Source organism: Aspergillus caelatus (genome assembly GCF_009193585.1).
Source record: "Aspergillus caelatus strain CBS 763.97 unplaced genomic scaffold BDV27scaffold_62, whole genome shotgun sequence".
Taxonomy (NCBI): domain Eukaryota; kingdom Fungi; phylum Ascomycota; class Eurotiomycetes; order Eurotiales; family Aspergillaceae; genus Aspergillus; species Aspergillus caelatus.
Genome location: NW_022475325.1, coordinates 71,546 through 90,433, shown reverse-complemented (window position 1 = coordinate 90,433; position 18,888 = coordinate 71,546). Strand labels below are relative to the sequence as shown.

The window sequence follows — 18,888 nt, the reverse complement described above, 5'->3', positions numbered from 1 at the left end:
TCCGTCACATTTCTTCAATGAGCCAGGTTTTCCAATCAGACCTATGTACGGACCGTGTCTATAACAGGGGAACCATACTTGCAAGCCAATGACCTGCTTAACAACTAGCCGAAAAATTTCTCCAGCTATAGGGAAAGGGAACAAGGCAACGGGGTTCATGCGGATCCACCACTTTAATCATCAGCCGAGGACTCTTCGACAAAACACCCGTTGTTGAGATTATAAGTTTTTGGCTGCAGCTAATGGGCACTACGGCCTGATTCCACGCTAATGTATGTGCAATGGGGCCATACTACTAGTATCTAACTGGTTGCTTCTTATATTATGACCTGCCCCCTCATTCCATAATCGATATCCTGTTATTTCTCTAACCCTGCCTACAAGCGGGTTTTTTATCTTGATTACAGCACTCTAATAACTTTCAATATTCGTCAAAGCCATCATATGTGCCTGACTTGACAATTACCAGCTAGAGAAATTACAAAGGAATTTGTCCAATGATAAGCATAAATTGCAACCCTCCGTTTTTTCAATTGAAAAGGTCTGTGGTGTCTTAAACTCGCCGAACGCAAGGATTGTTATCCAGACCTGCTTTAGCGCAACTCAGAGGCAGTTACGTCGTAACTATGTTGTTTCGCACAGTCTTGTGGCTTTGTTTTCTTTTAGCTGCTCCTTCTAAGGGCACATCAGAAGTATTTCAAGTTTATCACCCTGTTCAATACGGGGGAGGTGACGGCTCGCATTGTAACCAAGACGTACTGCTCATGGAGCATGTATTTGCTTCGAGCTATGGACACCCCTTTATAGGTAATCAGAGTAACGAGCGCAGTCAGATTTGCAGTATATTGATTTTCTCTCAATAGGTTACTACAGCCCACCCAAATGTGAATTCGATACGGTTAAGATTAATCTCACGGTTACCTCCCAAGGCCGCCAATTCGATCGATTAGCACTTCTGTTTCTTGGAGATACAGAGGTATTCCGTACCTCGACAGCGGAACCTACGGCCGACGGAATTGTCTGGACCTATATAAAAGATATGTCGCAGTATAACGCACTATGGCAGACACAGCAAAAGCTGATTTTCGACCTTGGAAATATCATAAATGATATATATACTGGCCCTTTCAGTGTGACTCTAACTGCATACTTCTCCCGTGAGGGTAATGCCAGACCGCAGATGTAATTCTCCCGATATCTACCAAGAAGTCATCATCCAACTCGTCGAGTGCCTTTACTGTTCCGGGAGATAATACAAAGACACTGTACCGGATACCTCCTAATACTTCGCGTGCAGTTGTGTCCGTTTCTGCATGTGGTCAGTCTACTGAAGAGTTCTGGTGGTCCAATGTCTTTTCGTACGACACGGCGGCCTTCAATGCCACAATTGGCGAGCTTTATGGTTACTCCCCATTTCGCGAAGTCCAACTCCATGTCGATGACATTCTTGCTGGTATTATATGGCCGTTTCCTGTAATTTTTACCGGTGGAGTTGCACCAGGTTTCTGGCGTCCGGTTGTTGGGATAGACGCCTTTGATCTGCGACAACCTGAAATCGACATATCGCCCTTCCTTCCCATTCTCAAAGATGGTCGGCCTCATTCATTTGAAATTAAGATTGTCGGCTTGAATGTTTCACGAAACGGGACCGTCACTCTCTCTAACAGCATCGGCTCATATTGGGTAGTAACTGGAAATATCTTCCTGTATCTGAGTGATTCCACCTTGGATAGTACTAGCTCCGGAATAGAGAAGCCCTACATTGATGCACCTAATCCGCAATTCAAAGCCATGCGGAGCCTTGCCAAGAATCAGACTGGAGGAAACGATTTTCTGGCGTACTCCGTTCTTGGCGAAAGGACCCTTTCTATAAGATCATCCGAGTTCCAATGGAGTCAAAATCTTACGTATTCCAATTTTGGTCTGTTTAACCAGCAAGGCATGAGTCAATCGACCAATCAACACACAGCTGGGAGGTCTACTATCATAGCCTTAGGAGCTAATCAAGCATCAAATGAGGTCCTTTTTGAATATCCCTTGTCTGTGAATCAAACGTATCGCTCTACCGATGCCGGGCTCTCTATCCACGCTTGGATGAGCAGGGGTCTCGACATCAAAACAACAGGGGTAACCGGTATCTCTACTTATACCTTCACTCCGGGACCGTCGCGCTTGCACACTCAACAATGGGGCGAAGCATTCTATCAGCCCACGGATAACAGCTCAATATCTTTCGGTGATACAACTGATGTATTTGAGAGCAACAATATCCTCGGTCACTACAAAAGGTCAATTCGCGCAGTGAACGGGAGTGTCGTGTCCGATACAGACGATAGCGATGACCAGCCATCTATTTCATATGACCAGAGCGACCATGGTTCTCTCCTGAAGTGATGGGTTTATGCTACATTTGGGAACATCTATTTGTGTTATACTCGTCTGTGGGTCAAGTTCAAAGCTTCCAACGCTAGGTACCTTAATCGCCGACAACTGTAGTTCTTTCAAGCCATTTAATTTAAGTACCTGGGGGATTGCACCCATCGGTCCGGTCTAGGAGCTCGATTCCCTGCAGTGCAGTATTATCCCGCTAGGATACTTGTCCCCGCCGACGTGGTTGTGCGGTGAAGGTACTAGTAGAAGACTAAGCTGGCTAGTAACATTCTAGTATCACAATTTCTGTTCGGTCTAGGTAGTCAGGTGTAGCAATCTATCGAGCTGAAGCTATAACCTTGGAGAGACAGCGTAGTATGATGGATCCTCTGGTTATCCCCATTTGTCACTCTGGAATATGCTCTACTACAATATGGATACCTTACTCCGTACACCTTGATCCATGGACCAGAGGTGGATACCCTCCTGCTTGGACCTACGCTGTGGCCAATCGGAGCTCGTTTGACGCCTAGGGATACATACTTCGGAGTATATGTACATTATCGGCACGTGATATCTCTTGATAAGATTCATTCCAAAGGGGACTCCGCCACGACTGAATCATTTCCATTTTACATTGTAGTCGCCTGGTGTGAGAATCAGGTAGAGTTATGAGAGGGCGAAGTATGGCTGTGTCGGAGGATAGAGTTTATTGTCCAGGTAATATCATCCGTCATCTTAGTCTTTTGTAGGAAATAATGTCTAATTCTTCGTCAACACCTTCAGGCGCAGTGCCAGATATCTTGATAACTGCTCTTGGGCGGAGGTTTCCGGAAGACGTCGACAGTGATGCCCCCCCGAACAAGCGTCGCAAGTTGACCTCGGGTATTCAGAGCCTCAGAGAGCTAAATGGTCTTTCGGATACTAGAGTGCCTCGAGGTTACATTCCCTTGGCACGCTTTCATTTGTATTTGGTATGCCACCAAGCTAATGCGTGAAGGGCTTAGCTCGGGTGATTCACTGACCTTGGTTAGGATTTCGCATCCGCAAGCCCGATCCAGGATGACCCGGGTAGATCTTTTGATAGTTTCTCCCAGTTACCCATCCATATTTCAGCCGAGAAGCATGATGGCGTCGGTGCGACTACGCTTGACTGGTTTAAGCTACAGCTAGCAACGACGGTAGACCAGGAAACTGTCTTTGAATATGAATCGCATGGCCCGCCGTTTCTAAAATTTAGCGAGGACCTGGAGTTCGCCAGTAGCCTTGTTTGTGCTGATCGCCTTCCCAGAAAGATTCCCATCGTGTGCTATCAGTCCACTTTATACACTGTTCCTGAAAGAAAGAGTTCCTTCTGTCTTGAAACAGTTATTTTATGGAAGGATTGTCTGGATATCCTAGGTAATAATCAACTGGCAGATGGAGCACGGAAAGTACTTTCTAGATATGTCTTTCAGGAACAAGAGGACCATGCTTCACGGCAGGAGCGGCACAGTCGGAGACAGCTTGGGTGGTCTCCCCGCGACTTTTATGATAACGTATACGTTCCTCCAGATACACCTGAATTATCAGCAGAGGTCAAATGCAGTTTGATCGAATGTCAGCTGTTCCCATTCCAAAGGAGGGCTGTGAGGTGGCTATTGCAAAGGGAAGGCGTGGAACTTCAGGCTGATGGGCGAGTGGTTCCTGCCAGAGATAAATTGGAAAGGAGCTTGCCCGCTTCATTTCAGGAATTCGCAGATGTAGATGGACGAGTTTGCTTTGCCAGCCAACTGTTCATGATTGTCACCACTGATCTTGTGAAATGGTTTGACGGGGGCAGCCATCTCCGAGGTGGAATCCTCGCCGAAGAAATGGGGCTTGGGAAAACCGTTGAAATGATCAGTTTAATATGCCTTAATCGCCGGCTCCTAGCCCCCGAAGAAACCTTTCCAGACCACCATCATGATGGCTTGAGGCCATCAGGTGCAACCCTAATAATAACACCACCCGCAATTCTTGAGCAATGGGAACAGGAAATCAAACTGCATGCACCTGGACTCAATGTCTTCCACTACACTGGTATCCAGCGTCATCAGTCATTGTCCGATGAAGAATTGATTGAGTTGCTCGCAGACCAAGACGTTGTGCTTACCACTTATAATATTCTTGCGCGAGAAGTTCACTATTCTGGTGATGTACCACAGAGAAATCTGCGACATAAGAAGAGATTTGAACCAAGGAGAACACCGTTGGTCCGGATATCTTGGTGGCGGGTCTGTATCGATGAAGCCCAGATGATTGAAAGTGGAGTCAGCAATGCGGCAAGGGTTGCCCGTTTAATTCCTCGTCAAAATGCTTGGGCTGTGACAGGGACGCCGCTCCGAAAAGATATATCTGACCTCCTCGGTCTTTTGCTCTTCCTCCATTACGAACCATTTTGTGGTGCTATCTGGCATAGATTATGCGGAAGCTTTAGGCCTGAATTGGCGAGCATTGTTTGTATGATTGCGCTCCGACATAGTAAGGATCGTGTTCGAAATGAACTCCACATACCTCCTCAGAAGAGAATTGTTATCACGGTCCCTTTTACGGCGGTTGAGGAACAACGTTATGGACAGCTGTTTGAAGAAATGTGTGGAGCATGTGGTCTCGATTTATCTGGAGCTCCCTTGAATGTGGATTGGGACCCTGATGACCCATCGGTAATTGAAAGAATGCGAAGTTGGTTAATCAAACTCCGTCGAACTTGCCTCCATCCTGCTGGAAAGCCTCTTCGTGGGATAGGCACTGGTACTGGACCGCTGCGCTCCGTGGCTGAAGTTCTCGAGGTCATGATCGATCAGAATGACGCACTTATACACGCAGAGGAGCGCTCTTTGCTTCTTTCACAATTGCGCCGGGGGCAGTTGCTGGAAAATGCGAAGCACCGGCAACAAGCACTCGGTCTCTGGACAAACTCATTAGAGCGGGCTAATGCAATTGTCAAGGAGTGTCGGGATCGTTTGCACTCGGAGCGGATGGAACGTCCGATGAGTGCCGCAAAACCGGATCTAGACGTAACGTCTGCTGACACAGCAAGTGAGGATGAAAATGAAGAAGCAACCAAGAACACCCGAGTAGGAGCACGTCAGAGGCTGCGTGCTGCTCTTGAAGTTCAACATATATGTGTTTTCTTTACCGGGAATGCCTATTTTCAAATAAAAACAGACCCCAGACTTACTGAGCCCGATTCCGAAGAGTTTAGAACCCTTGAAAAACGCGAAGTTGAGGCGTACGAGTCTGCGAAGTTGATTCGAAAAGAGATGTTGGCTGAGATCTCGCGAAAGGTTGGCCACTTCATGAAAACAATCAGAGAAAGAGCACAAAAGGGTCTGTTTGTTAATATCCCTCAAATGAAGCCTCGTCTATGGGGCAAAGGGCTTGAATCCCGCCGCGTACTCGATAAATTTGAAGATTTTTGTGATAGTATGAACAGACATGCTGTCCAGTACGATGAATGGCGTCAAACCATGATCAAGTTTCTTTCCCAATCGCTCATTGACCAAGAGGATGAATCAGAATTGGAAGGCGACGAATATGAAAAGTCTACGAAGCACCAAGATGAGATGTATGTTTACATGGAGGCCTTGCGCGCAATGTTCGCCGATCGCCACGATGCTTTGACTGGACAGAAAAATGTTCTCATTGCCCATGAAGTCAAGAGCGGAATTGTCCAAGCGCAGAAAGGAGAAGGACCTTCACCCAGTCTCTTTCTACAGATGATGAACACTCGTAGTAGGATCAAGCCCGATCCACAGCTGGGCTCACTTCGCGGCATCATTAGTGAACTTCGAAGTCTTGCGACCTCTCTCGAGTGGCAGACAAGCGGGGGAAACTCTCGCGCTCACGCTGAACTTGAACTGGTAACCTTGGTTCTTCAAAACGCGAGTCAGATGGCTTCTGAGCAAGCTAAAGTTGCAGCAAACATGGAGAAGGAGGTGGAGATGTTTCGGGATACTATGAATAATCGGCTTGAATACTATCGTCAGCTTCAACAAATCTCCGATACAGTGGCCCCGTACGACGAAGAAAGCGCTGGTAAACCCTTGGATGAGGCGCTCTTTTCTGCAAAGCTCAGGCAAGAGGAGATGATAGACGAAAAGATTTCCGCATTGAGAGCAAAACATCGTTATTTAATCCACCTCCGAGACGAATCAGGCTCAGACGACTCGGCAAAGATATGTGTCATTTGCCAATCCGGCTTCGAAGTTGGTGAGTATGGTACTATAGCTGTAGACGTGTTACAAGACTGGCTGACAACGTCTAGGTGTTCTAACAGTGTGTGGCCACAAGTATTGCAAAGATTGCTTGCGTATGTGGTGGCATCAACATCGAACTTGCCCGACATGCAAAAAGCATTTGAAAGCTAATGACTTCTATCAAATCACTTACAAGCCGCAAGAGTTTCTTGTGCAAGAGGAGAAGCCGCCAACCAAAGTTGAGCCTGAGCGTCGACCAAAGAACTTAATATATACTGATATAAGCTCCGGCACTCTCAAAGAAATCAAAACCGTCGATTTAGACGGTTCATTCGGCACGAAGATCGATACGCTGGCACGTCATATATTATGGCTGCGCCACCATGACCCTGGTGCGAAGTCAGTGATATTCTCACAATATAAGGACTTCTTAGAGGTTCTAGCCATTGCGTTCCACAGATTTAAGATTGGCTTTAGCAGTGTTGACAGCAAAGATGGTATATCAAAGTTCAAGAGTGACCCATCGGTAAGCCTCATGACCCCATTCTTCCCAAGTAGCTCGTGGAATTATCGTGCTCAACTGTATCCCTGCTAGGTTGAATGTTTTTTCTTGCATGCGAGGGCCCAGTCATCAGGTCTCAACCTGGTGAACGCGACCCACGTTTTCCTTTGCGAGCCGCTTATCAATACTGCAATCGAGCTCCAGGCTATCGCTCGTGTACACCGTATTGGTCAGCACCGACCAACCACCGTATGGATGTATCTAGTTTCTGACACCGTCGAAGAATCGATATACGAACTTTCCGTGTCACGTCGTCTTGCTCATATAGTACAGAAGGAAAAAGCGGAGTCATTATCGGAAGATGTCGAAAAGGGAAGAGCTGTGACAAATAATATTAGTGAGGCGGCTATAGACTCGGCAAACTCCTTAGAAATCCGAGATGCAGCTCTGTCAAATTTAATGGCTGGGGGAGCATCTGGCGGTGAACTCGTTAGAAAGGACGACCTATGGCGGTGCCTTTTTGGCAGTCCAACGAAAAAGGACGCCAATAATTTCCAGGCAGGTGCCGACGGAGAGGTAGCAAGGTTCCTAAGAGGTGAGGCAGCAGAGCAGCGGAGAAGAGCTGGAGCAGGTTCTTGATTATCGTTAAGGGTGATGCACAATGTATATATACACCGGAGTAATAAAGTATATATATATGTACGTATACAAGCTCGCAAACCTTGAAGTAAACGCTCCTAATTGAACTTGACTCTCGTACTGTCGTGGTTGCAGATCATTTACCGACTATTTTAGTTAACGTAATCAGTAAATGGCTTGGACACCTCTGTATTCCATACAATATAGCCTTTTTCAAACACCAATATCTCATCCACTATTTAGTATATCTGGCTACAATCCTAGTAAATCACTGATATAAATATTTTTATATATAAAATTATATATTGATGGAAAAAAAGTGCTGATAACGTAAATTACAGCTATATACTAAATTACTAATAATACTATAGAATACATAATTATCTATTTTACCCCAGTAATTAAGGATTTTTTAAATCTGTAAACCTTCATATTCCTCCAGTATATAATAGACTGCATATAAACCTTCAATTACATACTAAAAAGATTGGTTAGGACATTGGTGTTTGAAATAAGGCTATATTGTATGGAATACAGAGGTGTCCCAGCCGATTGCGTGACCCAGCCGTTTACCGATTACGTTGACTATTTACAATACATAATGACTAATCCCGACAGTTCCTAATATGGAAAGGAGCTTATTGCCGGCCTCAGGACTGTAACTGACGTGAGCGTCTCTGCCTGGTAGAGGCGTGTGGGGTACTAGTACAGAGTACATCAGACTATCTCAAGTTCACCTGTCTCCTACCTCGACTGTCGGGACGACCTTGTGTCTGTCATCCTCATCAAAAAAATACATTTTTACTATGGCTTCACAAACCACGTCAGCAAGTTCTGAGGCTCGCGAGTTGAATTTAGTATCCAACGTCGAATTCAGAATCGCTTTAGCAGATACAGATGAGAAACTCGATGCTTTACTCAATAAGTATCTGGCTCCTTTACTGTTAAAGTTAGGCTCTGAGAGCCTTGCAGTCCGCAACAAAGTAATTGCAGTGTGTCAGCATATCAACAACAGAGTGCAAGCTCCGTCGATTAAGCTTCCAGTTGCAGCTTTGTTGAAGCAATTTAAGGAGCAGAAGTCCAAACTCATTAGACACTTCGACTTAATTTATATCCAACAAGGCATTGATCGCTTAGGAGCAAATGCGAGGGTCGAGATTCTGCTTCCATTGCTCCAAGGGATCTCCGAAATTGGAACATCGATCGACGACCAAGCGGCTGTTGTGTTTAACCTTGCCCTGCGGCTTTTACCTCTTTTAAAGCTTCCGCCGAAGGACAGCACCGAAGACATACAGCTGAAATCTCGACTAGGTCTATCCGACAAGGACGCTAAGTTCTTGTCCTCATGGTTTGAAAAATTATTGATATTCTTCCCTGCGGATAAGAACGCCTCCACTTGTCCGGGATTGTCCCCAGCAGACTACGCGTTCCTCAACAAGAGTGCTTCTCCGTCCGAAACGTGGAACCCATCTTCACATGGGGGCTTGAATCTCACCGAGACGAAAGCTACAGCTCTAAGGTTTCTCGGTAGCAGTGCCTTCACAGACTCAGAGCGCTTTTTCCCTGCTCTGGTGGCGTCTGCGGACCCAAATTCTCGCCTAGCTGATCTTGGCGAGGAGATATTGAAGCGCTTCATACCTGCTCTTGAAGATACAGATGTTGTACATCGACTGTTTACCTTGTACTTCGGTTCTGTGGAACCTGATGGCGCAACCCCGGCGCGCACTGCGCTACGAATTAAGATTCTAGTTTACTTAGGAAAATCACTCAGGGCTGCTTCGGAGACAGCCAATATCCTCCGGCTGATTGAAGAGGGCCTTCTTTCGGACGTTGCAAGATCTTCACAAGGATTGCAGGCCTCGAAGTTGCGAACCCAGATCTTCACTTTTACTACGTGGGTAGTTCGCATTGGATCCCCCACAGACCTCAGGCAAATCGCACCGAAGGTTATTGGGGGCCTTAGAGACTTTATCCATTCTCAGGGGTGGCCGAGTCCAGGCTCCAGTGGACAGAGGCTGCCTGCAACGGACCTAAGCTTACGAGGTCTTGCTTACGAGAGCATCGGTATATTGGTGCCGAAGGTGGATTTTCAAGTACAAGATGAGCAGAATGCTATCTCGGGCTTCGAACTCATTAGGTGGCTATTCATATCACTAAGCTCTGACGATTCCAGCGCACAAATCTTTGTGAGTATCGAACAAGCATTAGGAAGCATTCTTAATTCCTCGGTGGACAGTTGGGATAAAGAGTTCCAAGAAAGTTTGCAACCATTTTTGCTTCGTCAGATGAACAGCCTCCCAGGGGAAGAGGACCCTGTAACTGGGTTCAAGATCATTCGTCGAACTCAGTATGCTGCTGTACGTTTCGCCAATAGGTTCTTGCCATATAGTGATGTTGTGGCTCGCTGGATCGACCTCATGGCTGTGGCATGCGGATCTGAAAGACATCACGAAGTCGTAGAAGAAGGCAAGAAAGGGCTGCACCCTTATTGGTATCGTCTTCTAAACCCCACTAAAGACAAGATATGGTTTACATCGGTGACAGCTGACTCACGCTCGTCGTGGTTCAAATTTCCGAGTTTTTCAGAGGCAGCGCGCTTTCTCCTGGGTTCGACTGCGTCCACTGTTGTACCAGGTCTCTCTGCGGCAGAGATATTGTCAGGTCCCTATAAAGAGGCATTCAATTACACAATCGCTTTTCTTCGCAACATTTTGCTTTGGGAGTCATTGTCCAGTTCGAATATAAGCACGGAAATAGAGCAAGATTGGGATATCAAATTGGACGTGCTTCTTACATCCGATGAAGCGCGGTGCGCTGTGAAACACTACATCGAAAGCTCCGACAAAGAAGCTGTGCTGCTATTTCTGACAAGTGCTCTCTCGGGCCTTAGTGGCGGGGCTCAAAAAGGCCTGTGGCAGTGTGGAGAAAACTTCATCGGTATTTGCTCTTTAGCTTCGAACGACATCGTTGAGCTCATGGTACCGAAGGTTGTCACGCTGAAAAATTCCCTTTACAGCAATGATCAAGAACTTCAGAACTTCGCAGCACGCGCACTTGGAATTCTCGCCTCTCACCCTGCATTTTCGGAAAATCAGCTGAGAGAACTCCTTTCAGAATTCTTAGTCCCCATAGGGGGTTGGAAATCTGCCATTGGCGAAGTTGTGCTTATAACTCGAGGCGCGGTCCTTGCGCTCGCGTATATCTTGAGCCGACTGGCATTTCGCAACGCTATATACAAAGCACCGGAAACGACGGTCAACCTATTCATTAGCACGGTCTTCGATATCATTAGGGACGCACGCGATTCTTTGCTTCGACGGTCCGCACAGGTGGCCATCGGGCAGCTGAGTCTCTCCGGAGTTTTGTCTAGGACAGTACTTTCAGACGACGAGTGGGAGACGATTAATGATAAGTTGAAGCCGGACGCAAAGGCTGAGAGTGAAATAGCGATTATAGCAATGGGCCTCCTATCTGTGTCATTTTCCAAGGTCGACCATAAAGACCCGCAGTTTACTAACTTCTTGAACTCCTTGTACGACCTACATGAAATCCGTAGCCCAGAGACACATTTTACTGTCGGTGAGGCTCTGAGTGGTGCTGCAGCAGGATGGACCTCTAAATCTATCGCCACGGAATTTGACGTCGACGAAAAACTCCCCACCTTGCAACTCTCTGATACGGTATTGGCCGAAATGTGCGACAAGATCATTACTGATTGCGGTGCATCGAAGCCTTCTCTGAGGAAAGCGTCTTCCATATGGTTACTTTGTCTGGTGAAAAATTGTGGCCACCTACAACAAATGCAGGCCCGCCTGCGTAAATGTCAAAGGACATTCACGCGTTTACTTGCGGATAGGGATGAAGTGGTGCAAGAGACCGGGGCCCAGGGTCTAAGCCTTGTGTACGATATCGGTGACCAGACGCTAAAGGATGATTTGGTACGCGACTTGGTGGACTCTTTTACGGCAGCTGGCTCCAATCTTGGGGGGGGCAAAGTTAACGAAGACACCGAACTATTTGAACCAGGTGCTCTACCAACTGGAGGCGGGTCATCAGTCAATACTTACAAAGATATTATGAACTTAGCCTCTGAGGCTGGCGATCCCACACTTGTGTATCGATTCATGTCTCTGGCTTCGAATAATGCCCTCTGGACCAATCGTGCAGCATTCAGCAAGCTAGGTATAAGCACTATATTCTCCGATTCCAGCGCCAATGGCTACCTGGCCAAGAATCCCAAAATCTACCCAAAATTGTTTCGCTACCGGTTTGATCCGAATCCAAATGTGCAGCGGTCCATGAACACAATATGGCAGGCGTTGGTCAAGGACACTGCTGCAATTATCAGTGATCATTTTGATGAAATTATGGACGATCTACTGAGAAGCCTGCTGGCCGGTCGGGAATGGCGCGTTCGACAAGCAAGTTGTGCTGCTATTGCGGATTTAATTCAAGGGCGCCAGCCAGAGAAATACTCTAAATATATGGAGGAAATCTTTCTAAAAGCCTTCAAGCTTGTAGATGACATCAAGGAGTCAGTTCGAGCGGCTGCTCTGAAGCTTTGCCAGGCAATAACCAATGCAGTGATCCGCACTCTGGAAACAAGTTATACCGAGACAAAACGAGCAGACATTATGCTAGCAAGCACTATCCCATTTTTACTGAGTGACAAGGGTATGGAATCTGATGTTCAAGAGGTTCAAGGATTTGCTATTGGAGCTTTAATCCAGATAATAAAGAAAAGTCCTGGTCAGCCGTTGCGCCCATTTGTTCCCCGCGTGATGGAACAATTCTTGAACTCTCTAAGCTCCCTAGAGCCACAAGCTGTCAACTATGTCCATCTCAATGCGGACAAGTATGGTTTAACGGGCCAAGAGATCGACAAAATGAGGCTGTCCAGCATACGCACATCTCCAATGATGGAAGTTATTGAGCGGTATCTAATAGATATGCTCGACGAAACTAGCATGAAGGAATTCGCTGAGAGCCTGGAAAGCGTGCTTCGCTCTGCAGTTGGGCTTCCAACGAAAGTGGGCTGCAGTCGTGTACTAGTTCTCCTGAGCATGAGAACAGTCCTGTTCCGCCCGTATGCGGATCGTTTCATCCAGCTTCTTGTAAAATACGTCGTTGACCGCAACGACACGGTCAGTGCGTCTTATTGTACATCAATAGGCTACCTCATGCGACTGGCTTCGGACGACCGAGTACTAAAAACAATTGAACATGCGAAAACTCTGTATCTAACGGCAGAAGATGCAAACCAGCGAATCATCGCGGCGGAAATTTTACACTCCACATCTAAGTTGTCCAATGACCGATTCATGGCATTTGCTGCAACTGCCTTGCCGTTCATATTTGTTTCCAAGTACGATACTGATGAGCACGTTCAAGAAGCATTTGAGAAGACATGGCAGGACAATGTGGGCGGTAATCGTGCGGTATCGCTATATATAAAAGAAATTACCAGCCTTGTTTCAGACAATCTCGATTCTCCTCGCTGGATCATCAAGCATACTGCAGCATTGGGATTTGCGAATGGCATCATGGCACTAGACCCCGAACTGGATCTTGCTACTAGCGAGTGTTTATGGCCTGTTCTGGAGAAAGCATTGGCTGGGAAAACATGGGATGGTAAGGAAGTTGTTGTGAAAGCATTTATGAAATTCACCAGCCAAGCAAAGAAGCTATGGCTAGAGAAGCCTCGAGCTGGTGATACAATGAAGGTGAATTCTTTCTATGTTTTTCAGTCTCTTCCTTTTTCAAGGGTATTTGACCTGATGTGCTTACCAACCTCTTAGGCCATCGCAATCAGGGAGGCTAAACGGATTAACCCAACATATCGCCCACATGCTATCACTGCTTTTGGTGGGATTGCTCAAGCGCGCCAAGATCTTAACTTGATGCCAGATGCCGTTGATATTGTTTCTCGGGTACTCAGTGAATTTGACCAGGGGGAGGACTCAATGGACATCGACTCAGGCAGCGGTCAAAAGAACAAGTACTATAGTGACATCCCTTTATCCTGTCAATGACTAACCACCAATAGACAAACCCGAGAGGATACTTTGGTGGCTTGTGTTAAATGCCTCTTGCAGTGTATTAATCTAACATGTGCAGCACCAGTTGAAGGTAAGTTAATTCCCCCTCGTGTTGCCGTTATATTGGCTTTGCTGACTATATACACAGCTACCAACAACTATGTGTCAGACGTGAAGCGTCTTCTGCACGAAGCATTGGATAATGGAGGCAGAAATGTGCAGATTACGCTGTACGAGGAACTTCGCATGTTCTCCAGTAGAGTAAGTACAGGGGTTTTAGAATCACAGGACAAGGGACCTAAGCTGCGCGAACTACAAATATCTTTGGCGGCCCTGGCAAGCGAGATGTTGTCCCGCCAGATAGATGTGAGTGCCGAAGCAATCCGAAGAGAACGTGCGCAGGCCGCAATGTCATACATTACGTTCTGCAAACAACTTGATATTGGGCTTGATATCGATGGGGAACTCTGCGGGTTACTGAAGACCTGGAGGGAGAGCGAAAGATCCGGGCCGGTGCAGCAAGTCCTAGACCAAGCCCTGGCGAGACTCATGCAATGAAGCATGAGTTGTCCACGTCGCAACGAGCATGGGTGGCAGTTAGGGTCGACCGGAAGCATCCGAAAGGGCCACGGCATTTTTCAACTAGTAAGCGTCAGCCTATCAGGGGGCCTTAAAAAGTGACTGACAGCTTTTGTTCAATGATGATGAGATGCCCTAAAAAAAAGTCCCCATATACCGAATCAAGATCCTTCATGATACAAACATGCAGTGAACGGTTCGGCTGAGCCTGCCAGCCAATCATACACGAGGATGGGCTATTGGCTTCTGTTGGTTTAGAAGCGGATTTTATATTCAGGTCCACTAGTAGAAGGCTATACAAATTGAAAACTGGATCCGCCTGGAGAAGAAGGTCCAGACCGGCCCAGGCGTGTGTCTCTGAGGGCCTGGAGATCCCGCAACTCATGGGGTTTATTTCTGAGTGGTCGTCGCCATCCATGTTTTTGAGCCTGTAACATAATAGCATTAGCGTGGTCTGTAGTACCTGCGGGTCAGCATGAAGTAGTACTAGGGCTAGACCCCACCACTACAGAATCAACCCTAGTAGTTGGTAGAAACTCTAGGAAATTATCCGACACGTTCAGAACTTGGAAGAAATAGATTATAAAGGAGGAAAAGGAAGAGCATTACGGATTATATGGGAATAGACTCAAGGAATGATAGGTAGCGACTAGAGTAGTTGCATAGTTAAGAAATCTTCCCATTTCGTTGTGGCTGCGCTGGGAGAAACTGACTGGATCCCGGGTACCTGATAAAGTTCCGCCAGGGGGGGGAACTGTCATGTCATTTAACGACTAAAACCTACCCAACTGCCGGGCCATGACCAGCTGCTAGTTTAGTCTTAGTAGGGTGGAAGAAATGCTGACTCTGGGAATCGCTTTTCTTTACTGCATTTGGTCAGATGACATTGGTCACGGGCTGACTTTTGGTTCATTGAAGCATCATTGATCACAACTGATGTTGACCTCTTGGGTAGAAAAAGAGACCCACACACAGAGAGAGGAAGAGAGAGAGATATATATATATATAATAAGTAAAATAAAATAAAATGAAGGAAACAAATAAAGGGAAAGAAGAAAACGAAAAGAAAAGACACTGGGTCATCATCTTCCGACCCGCAAGAATCTTCATCCATCCCACATGGTTGGCATCTACCGCTCGCAATACGCCGTTCTATTCGCGCTCTCGCGCTAATGTAGATGTTGACTAGGGTGCCAAAACTGATCTTTTTCATCCAATCCTTCGCCCTCTAGAGGGGCAAACAAATACTGGGCTGTCCAGATGGGAGTTGCTAACAACCTTCCGATTTGCCTCTCAATTGAGACCGTACGGTACATGAAGACCGCCACCACTACGAGGCTGGCTGATGCAGGAGGCTTTCTGGGTCTTGTCTGATGCTCGATGCCTAAGCTTGTCTTGCAGTTGAAATCCGTGCTATAACTGTTGTTTTCTTTTTCTCCTGATCAAAGGCCAAAAATGTAGGTATCATACATATCCTCGTCTTGGTCTGCCTGGCATTGTATTCTAGCTTTATCTTTATACCACTCTATTGCTGCCATCCGATTTCTTCATGCTCTCCTTGGCCTGGGCTTTGCATAGATAGAGCTCGGGTTTACCAGCGGTATCTGTCACGAAATTTGACGTGTAAGTCTCAGATGGCTCATCTGTTTCTCTATAAGTTAGGAGCTGACTCTCACTGATAGAAAATCAGATTGCCACGATGACCATCATAAGTTTAGTCCGGTCAAACAAACGGGGCAAAACATCGAGGAAGCGCTCTCTGTGGCTACCCATCATTGCTCCAAAGGGTACAACGTCGAGCTCCGGTGTCAACCCCACTGTACCCGTGAAGACTTCAATTCCGCGCTCTCATGGACGGTTTCCACCAAGATCTCGGAAAGGTTGCTGGTACGTTCGTTGCGCTTAGATTCTAAAGATTTGTTAGAGGACTTGAGCTCATTTTTACTTCTAGGACGTGTAGAGTACGCCGAAACCCCCCATCGCCATAATTCTTTTTATATACACACTGGTCCCTGGCCTAGTATGCTAACTTGACTATTGTGAATGTAACAGAGTCGCAAAGGTAAGATGACTCTTGAATACTACTTTAACAAGAAGAGACCTATGAATGTTTGTAGTGACTCAGTGGACATCCAGTCAAATGTGACGAGAAGCATCCTCGTTGTAATGTACTAAAAAAAGACACTCTTTTCCTGGACAACAGAATCATAGGCTGATTTGCCCTGAGCAAGCAATGTACCAGGCTGGGCCATGATTGTGATTACCGGCCACGCTTATCCTTTAGAGATGATACCCGTCGGGTAATCGAACGGATGTCAGACGTGGAGACAGTAGGCAACCTTGTTTGGGACCGTGAGACCCTCTTCCATTTCATCCTTGCCTAATGCTACGTACGATACGCTAATTCAGGTAATATCGACAGCTCATATGAGTAGAAGTGCCAGGCTTCCGTCTGCTGATTACGGACTACCCGATCTGCTGCCTTCCTTCGCGACACTCACAACTGACGAGGAACGGGAAAGGAAGGCCCAGTCGTCCATTCCCGGTACTTATACTGTTATAATAATGCCGGAGAGCTTCTCTTATCTTCCTGGACATGCTGATGAACGATCTGGGGAACAATGCAGGAGCTCAACATCAAGCCCCTTGATAGATAATGGGCTAAGTAGCCACAACCCAGAGGTGAACGATCCAAATGTGGTCATACTCAAGACATTTCCTGATGCTAGGAGATACCTGTGTTCAGACTACAGAGGTTCCACTCAAACGCTGGAGTCTGATCCTCGAGACTCCCCATATCCATCTACAGTCTCAGTATATTCAGCTGATTCGAGCACCCTGGATGATTCTAATGCACAGGCACAAATCAAGCTGATGGATTATGAGGCTATGCTACTCTCACATTTTCGCAATGTGGTATGGCCCAAACTGGTCCCCCAGGGGATCTGTTCAGACGGTCATAGACTGGGTGTCGAGGTCTTGGAACAAGAAGCTGCTATCTGCCCACCTGTATGCCGCATTTCTCCAGTTATCTTATTCTGCGTAATGACTAACCACTCTATATAAAGCTTTTTCAAGCGATGATGGCATTGTCTAAGCTCGGTCTAGACCGTCAAGGAAGCTGTGTAGATATGAGCACCATGAATCCCCACCGGCAGGATTTCCCACTTCCTCAGGATATATTCCATCACAGCGACAATCTTCTATCTGACGGACTTTTTCTTACGCAATTCCTACTGCTCATACACGAGGTAGGCCTCTTGTAAGCTCGATGTCTGAGATCCCAGACACAAAAAGGCTGATGTCTAATTTATGAAGGCCATGGCTGCCAAGTCAGATGGGCCGAGCCGCTGGTCCCATCATATATCCCAAATGCTCGAAATTACTTTCCTGAGGCAATCGACCTTTGGAGTGGAGCGATTTCCGTTCGTCATCTGGTGGATCTGCAACATTGACCTATATGCCCTTCTCAGCGGCGCAAGTACAGGAGAATATGTCAAAACGGTTTTAGAAAGCGACCTGCTCCCCTGGCCTGGGTCCCTTCTTTCCCCTATCGGACCTCATGGATCGGATGTCATCAATTCGCATGAGCCTGACAATCTAACATTACTGTTGCAGCTGTACATGGACATGTTCGGGCTAGCTGTCCAGCTAGGGTTAAATATTGCGGATATGAAGAAGCTGGGCGCATCTTTTCCATACTCCCCAATCAATTTACATGAAGACTTCAGGAGACTTTGGGACTCTTCAGACGTTCGCTTCTGGGCCGAGAATCAAACGAGGCTGCCAAAACCACTACAACCCATTTTCGAGCAGGTTGGTCAAATCTCTCTTTTTTTTTTTTAATTGTGCTCCATCGCAGTTTTCAAAGCTAAGGCTAGGCCATCAGATTAATTTACTCTTCCATACTTCACTTCTCCTTTACTATACCAGCACGTGTCCTAGCCAGAGCATTGGTTTAGGCGAAATCCCCGCGCAGATAGTGCATCACCACACGACCATGATCTTCCAACATGCAGAGGCGATGATGGTGAGAATCCAAGGCAGTCCTCCGCACTTCATCATCTTCCCTTTGTTCCTGGCGGGAATTGCGGCGGAAACTATCGACCTCAAAGTCAAGGCATGGGAACTGCTCTCAAATCTAGAGGAAAATGAGATAGGGTATAATGCATCTACGACATGCTCTATGCTCCAACTGGTGTATGAGTACCAGATGCAGCGATCCAGTGGTAATACTAGTGGCAGAGCATTCCCATGGATTGACTGGGTTGAACTCTTGGCCGAACGTGGCTTTCGTTTAGTCAGTTACGGATGAGAAGGGAGGAAGAAGTGCGACGAGGTTGAGACTTTTTATTTTTATTTATTTTATTTTATTTTATTTTATTTTTCTTCTTCCTTTCCATTATTATCATTCATCTATCTATATAATCAATGTTTGATGTCTATGTATGTTGAATGTTGAAATATGGGAGAATGGTCGTAATTCCCAATCTAAGCACGCGGTGACCCATGGAATTTAGAAGCGGGCCGATCCTGCAAA

General features: G+C 46.5%; 2 protein-coding genes across 2 annotated transcripts; both read left to right on the top strand.

Moving 5' to 3' along the window:
* Nucleotides 1-1,106: 1,106 nt before the first annotated feature.
* Nucleotides 1,107-14,327, top strand: BDV27DRAFT_144152 (proteasome stabiliser-domain-containing protein; the record flags this gene model as incomplete). The annotated part of the gene is made up of 17 exons (XM_032070218.1): nt 1,107-1,130; nt 1,396-2,134; nt 3,157-3,344; nt 3,405-3,441; nt 4,051-6,603; nt 6,671-7,116; nt 7,186-7,687; nt 8,686-12,156; nt 12,187-12,667; nt 12,698-12,803; nt 12,840-13,158; nt 13,189-13,202; nt 13,242-13,376; nt 13,413-13,454; nt 13,530-13,729; nt 13,778-13,860; nt 13,918-14,327. 17 exons carry the CDS (start codon nt 1,107-1,109, stop codon nt 14,325-14,327), a joined length of 9,750 nt encoding a protein of 3,249 aa, XP_031928874.1.
* A 1,711-nt stretch (nt 14,328-16,038) lies between these two features.
* Nucleotides 16,039-18,860, top strand: BDV27DRAFT_126254 (uncharacterized protein). The gene is made up of 6 exons (XM_032066507.1): nt 16,039-16,235; nt 16,482-16,700; nt 16,771-17,357; nt 17,417-17,599; nt 17,667-18,164; nt 18,238-18,860. The coding sequence occupies exons 2-6, from the start codon at nt 16,661-16,663 to the stop codon at nt 18,661-18,663; spliced, it is 1,734 nt and encodes a 577-aa protein (XP_031928873.1). The 5' UTR covers nt 16,039-16,235; nt 16,482-16,660; the 3' UTR covers nt 18,664-18,860.
* Nucleotides 18,861-18,888: the final 28 nt, after the last annotated feature.

What these genes read in the sequence shown, in the direction of transcription:
- BDV27DRAFT_126254 (XM_032066507.1), top strand. Translation starts at nt 16,661, where the DNA reads ATGTCAGACGTGGAGACAGTAGGCAACCTTGTTTGGGACC. An exon ending in AAGCTGCTATCTGCCCACCT is followed by an intron (nt 17,358 to 17,416) that starts GTATGCCGCATT and finishes CTCTATATAAAG; the next exon opens with CTTTTTCAAGCGATGATGGC. An exon ending in TACAACCCATTTTCGAGCAG is followed by an intron (nt 18,165 to 18,237) that starts GTTGGTCAAATC and finishes CTAGGCCATCAG; the next exon opens with ATTAATTTACTCTTCCATAC.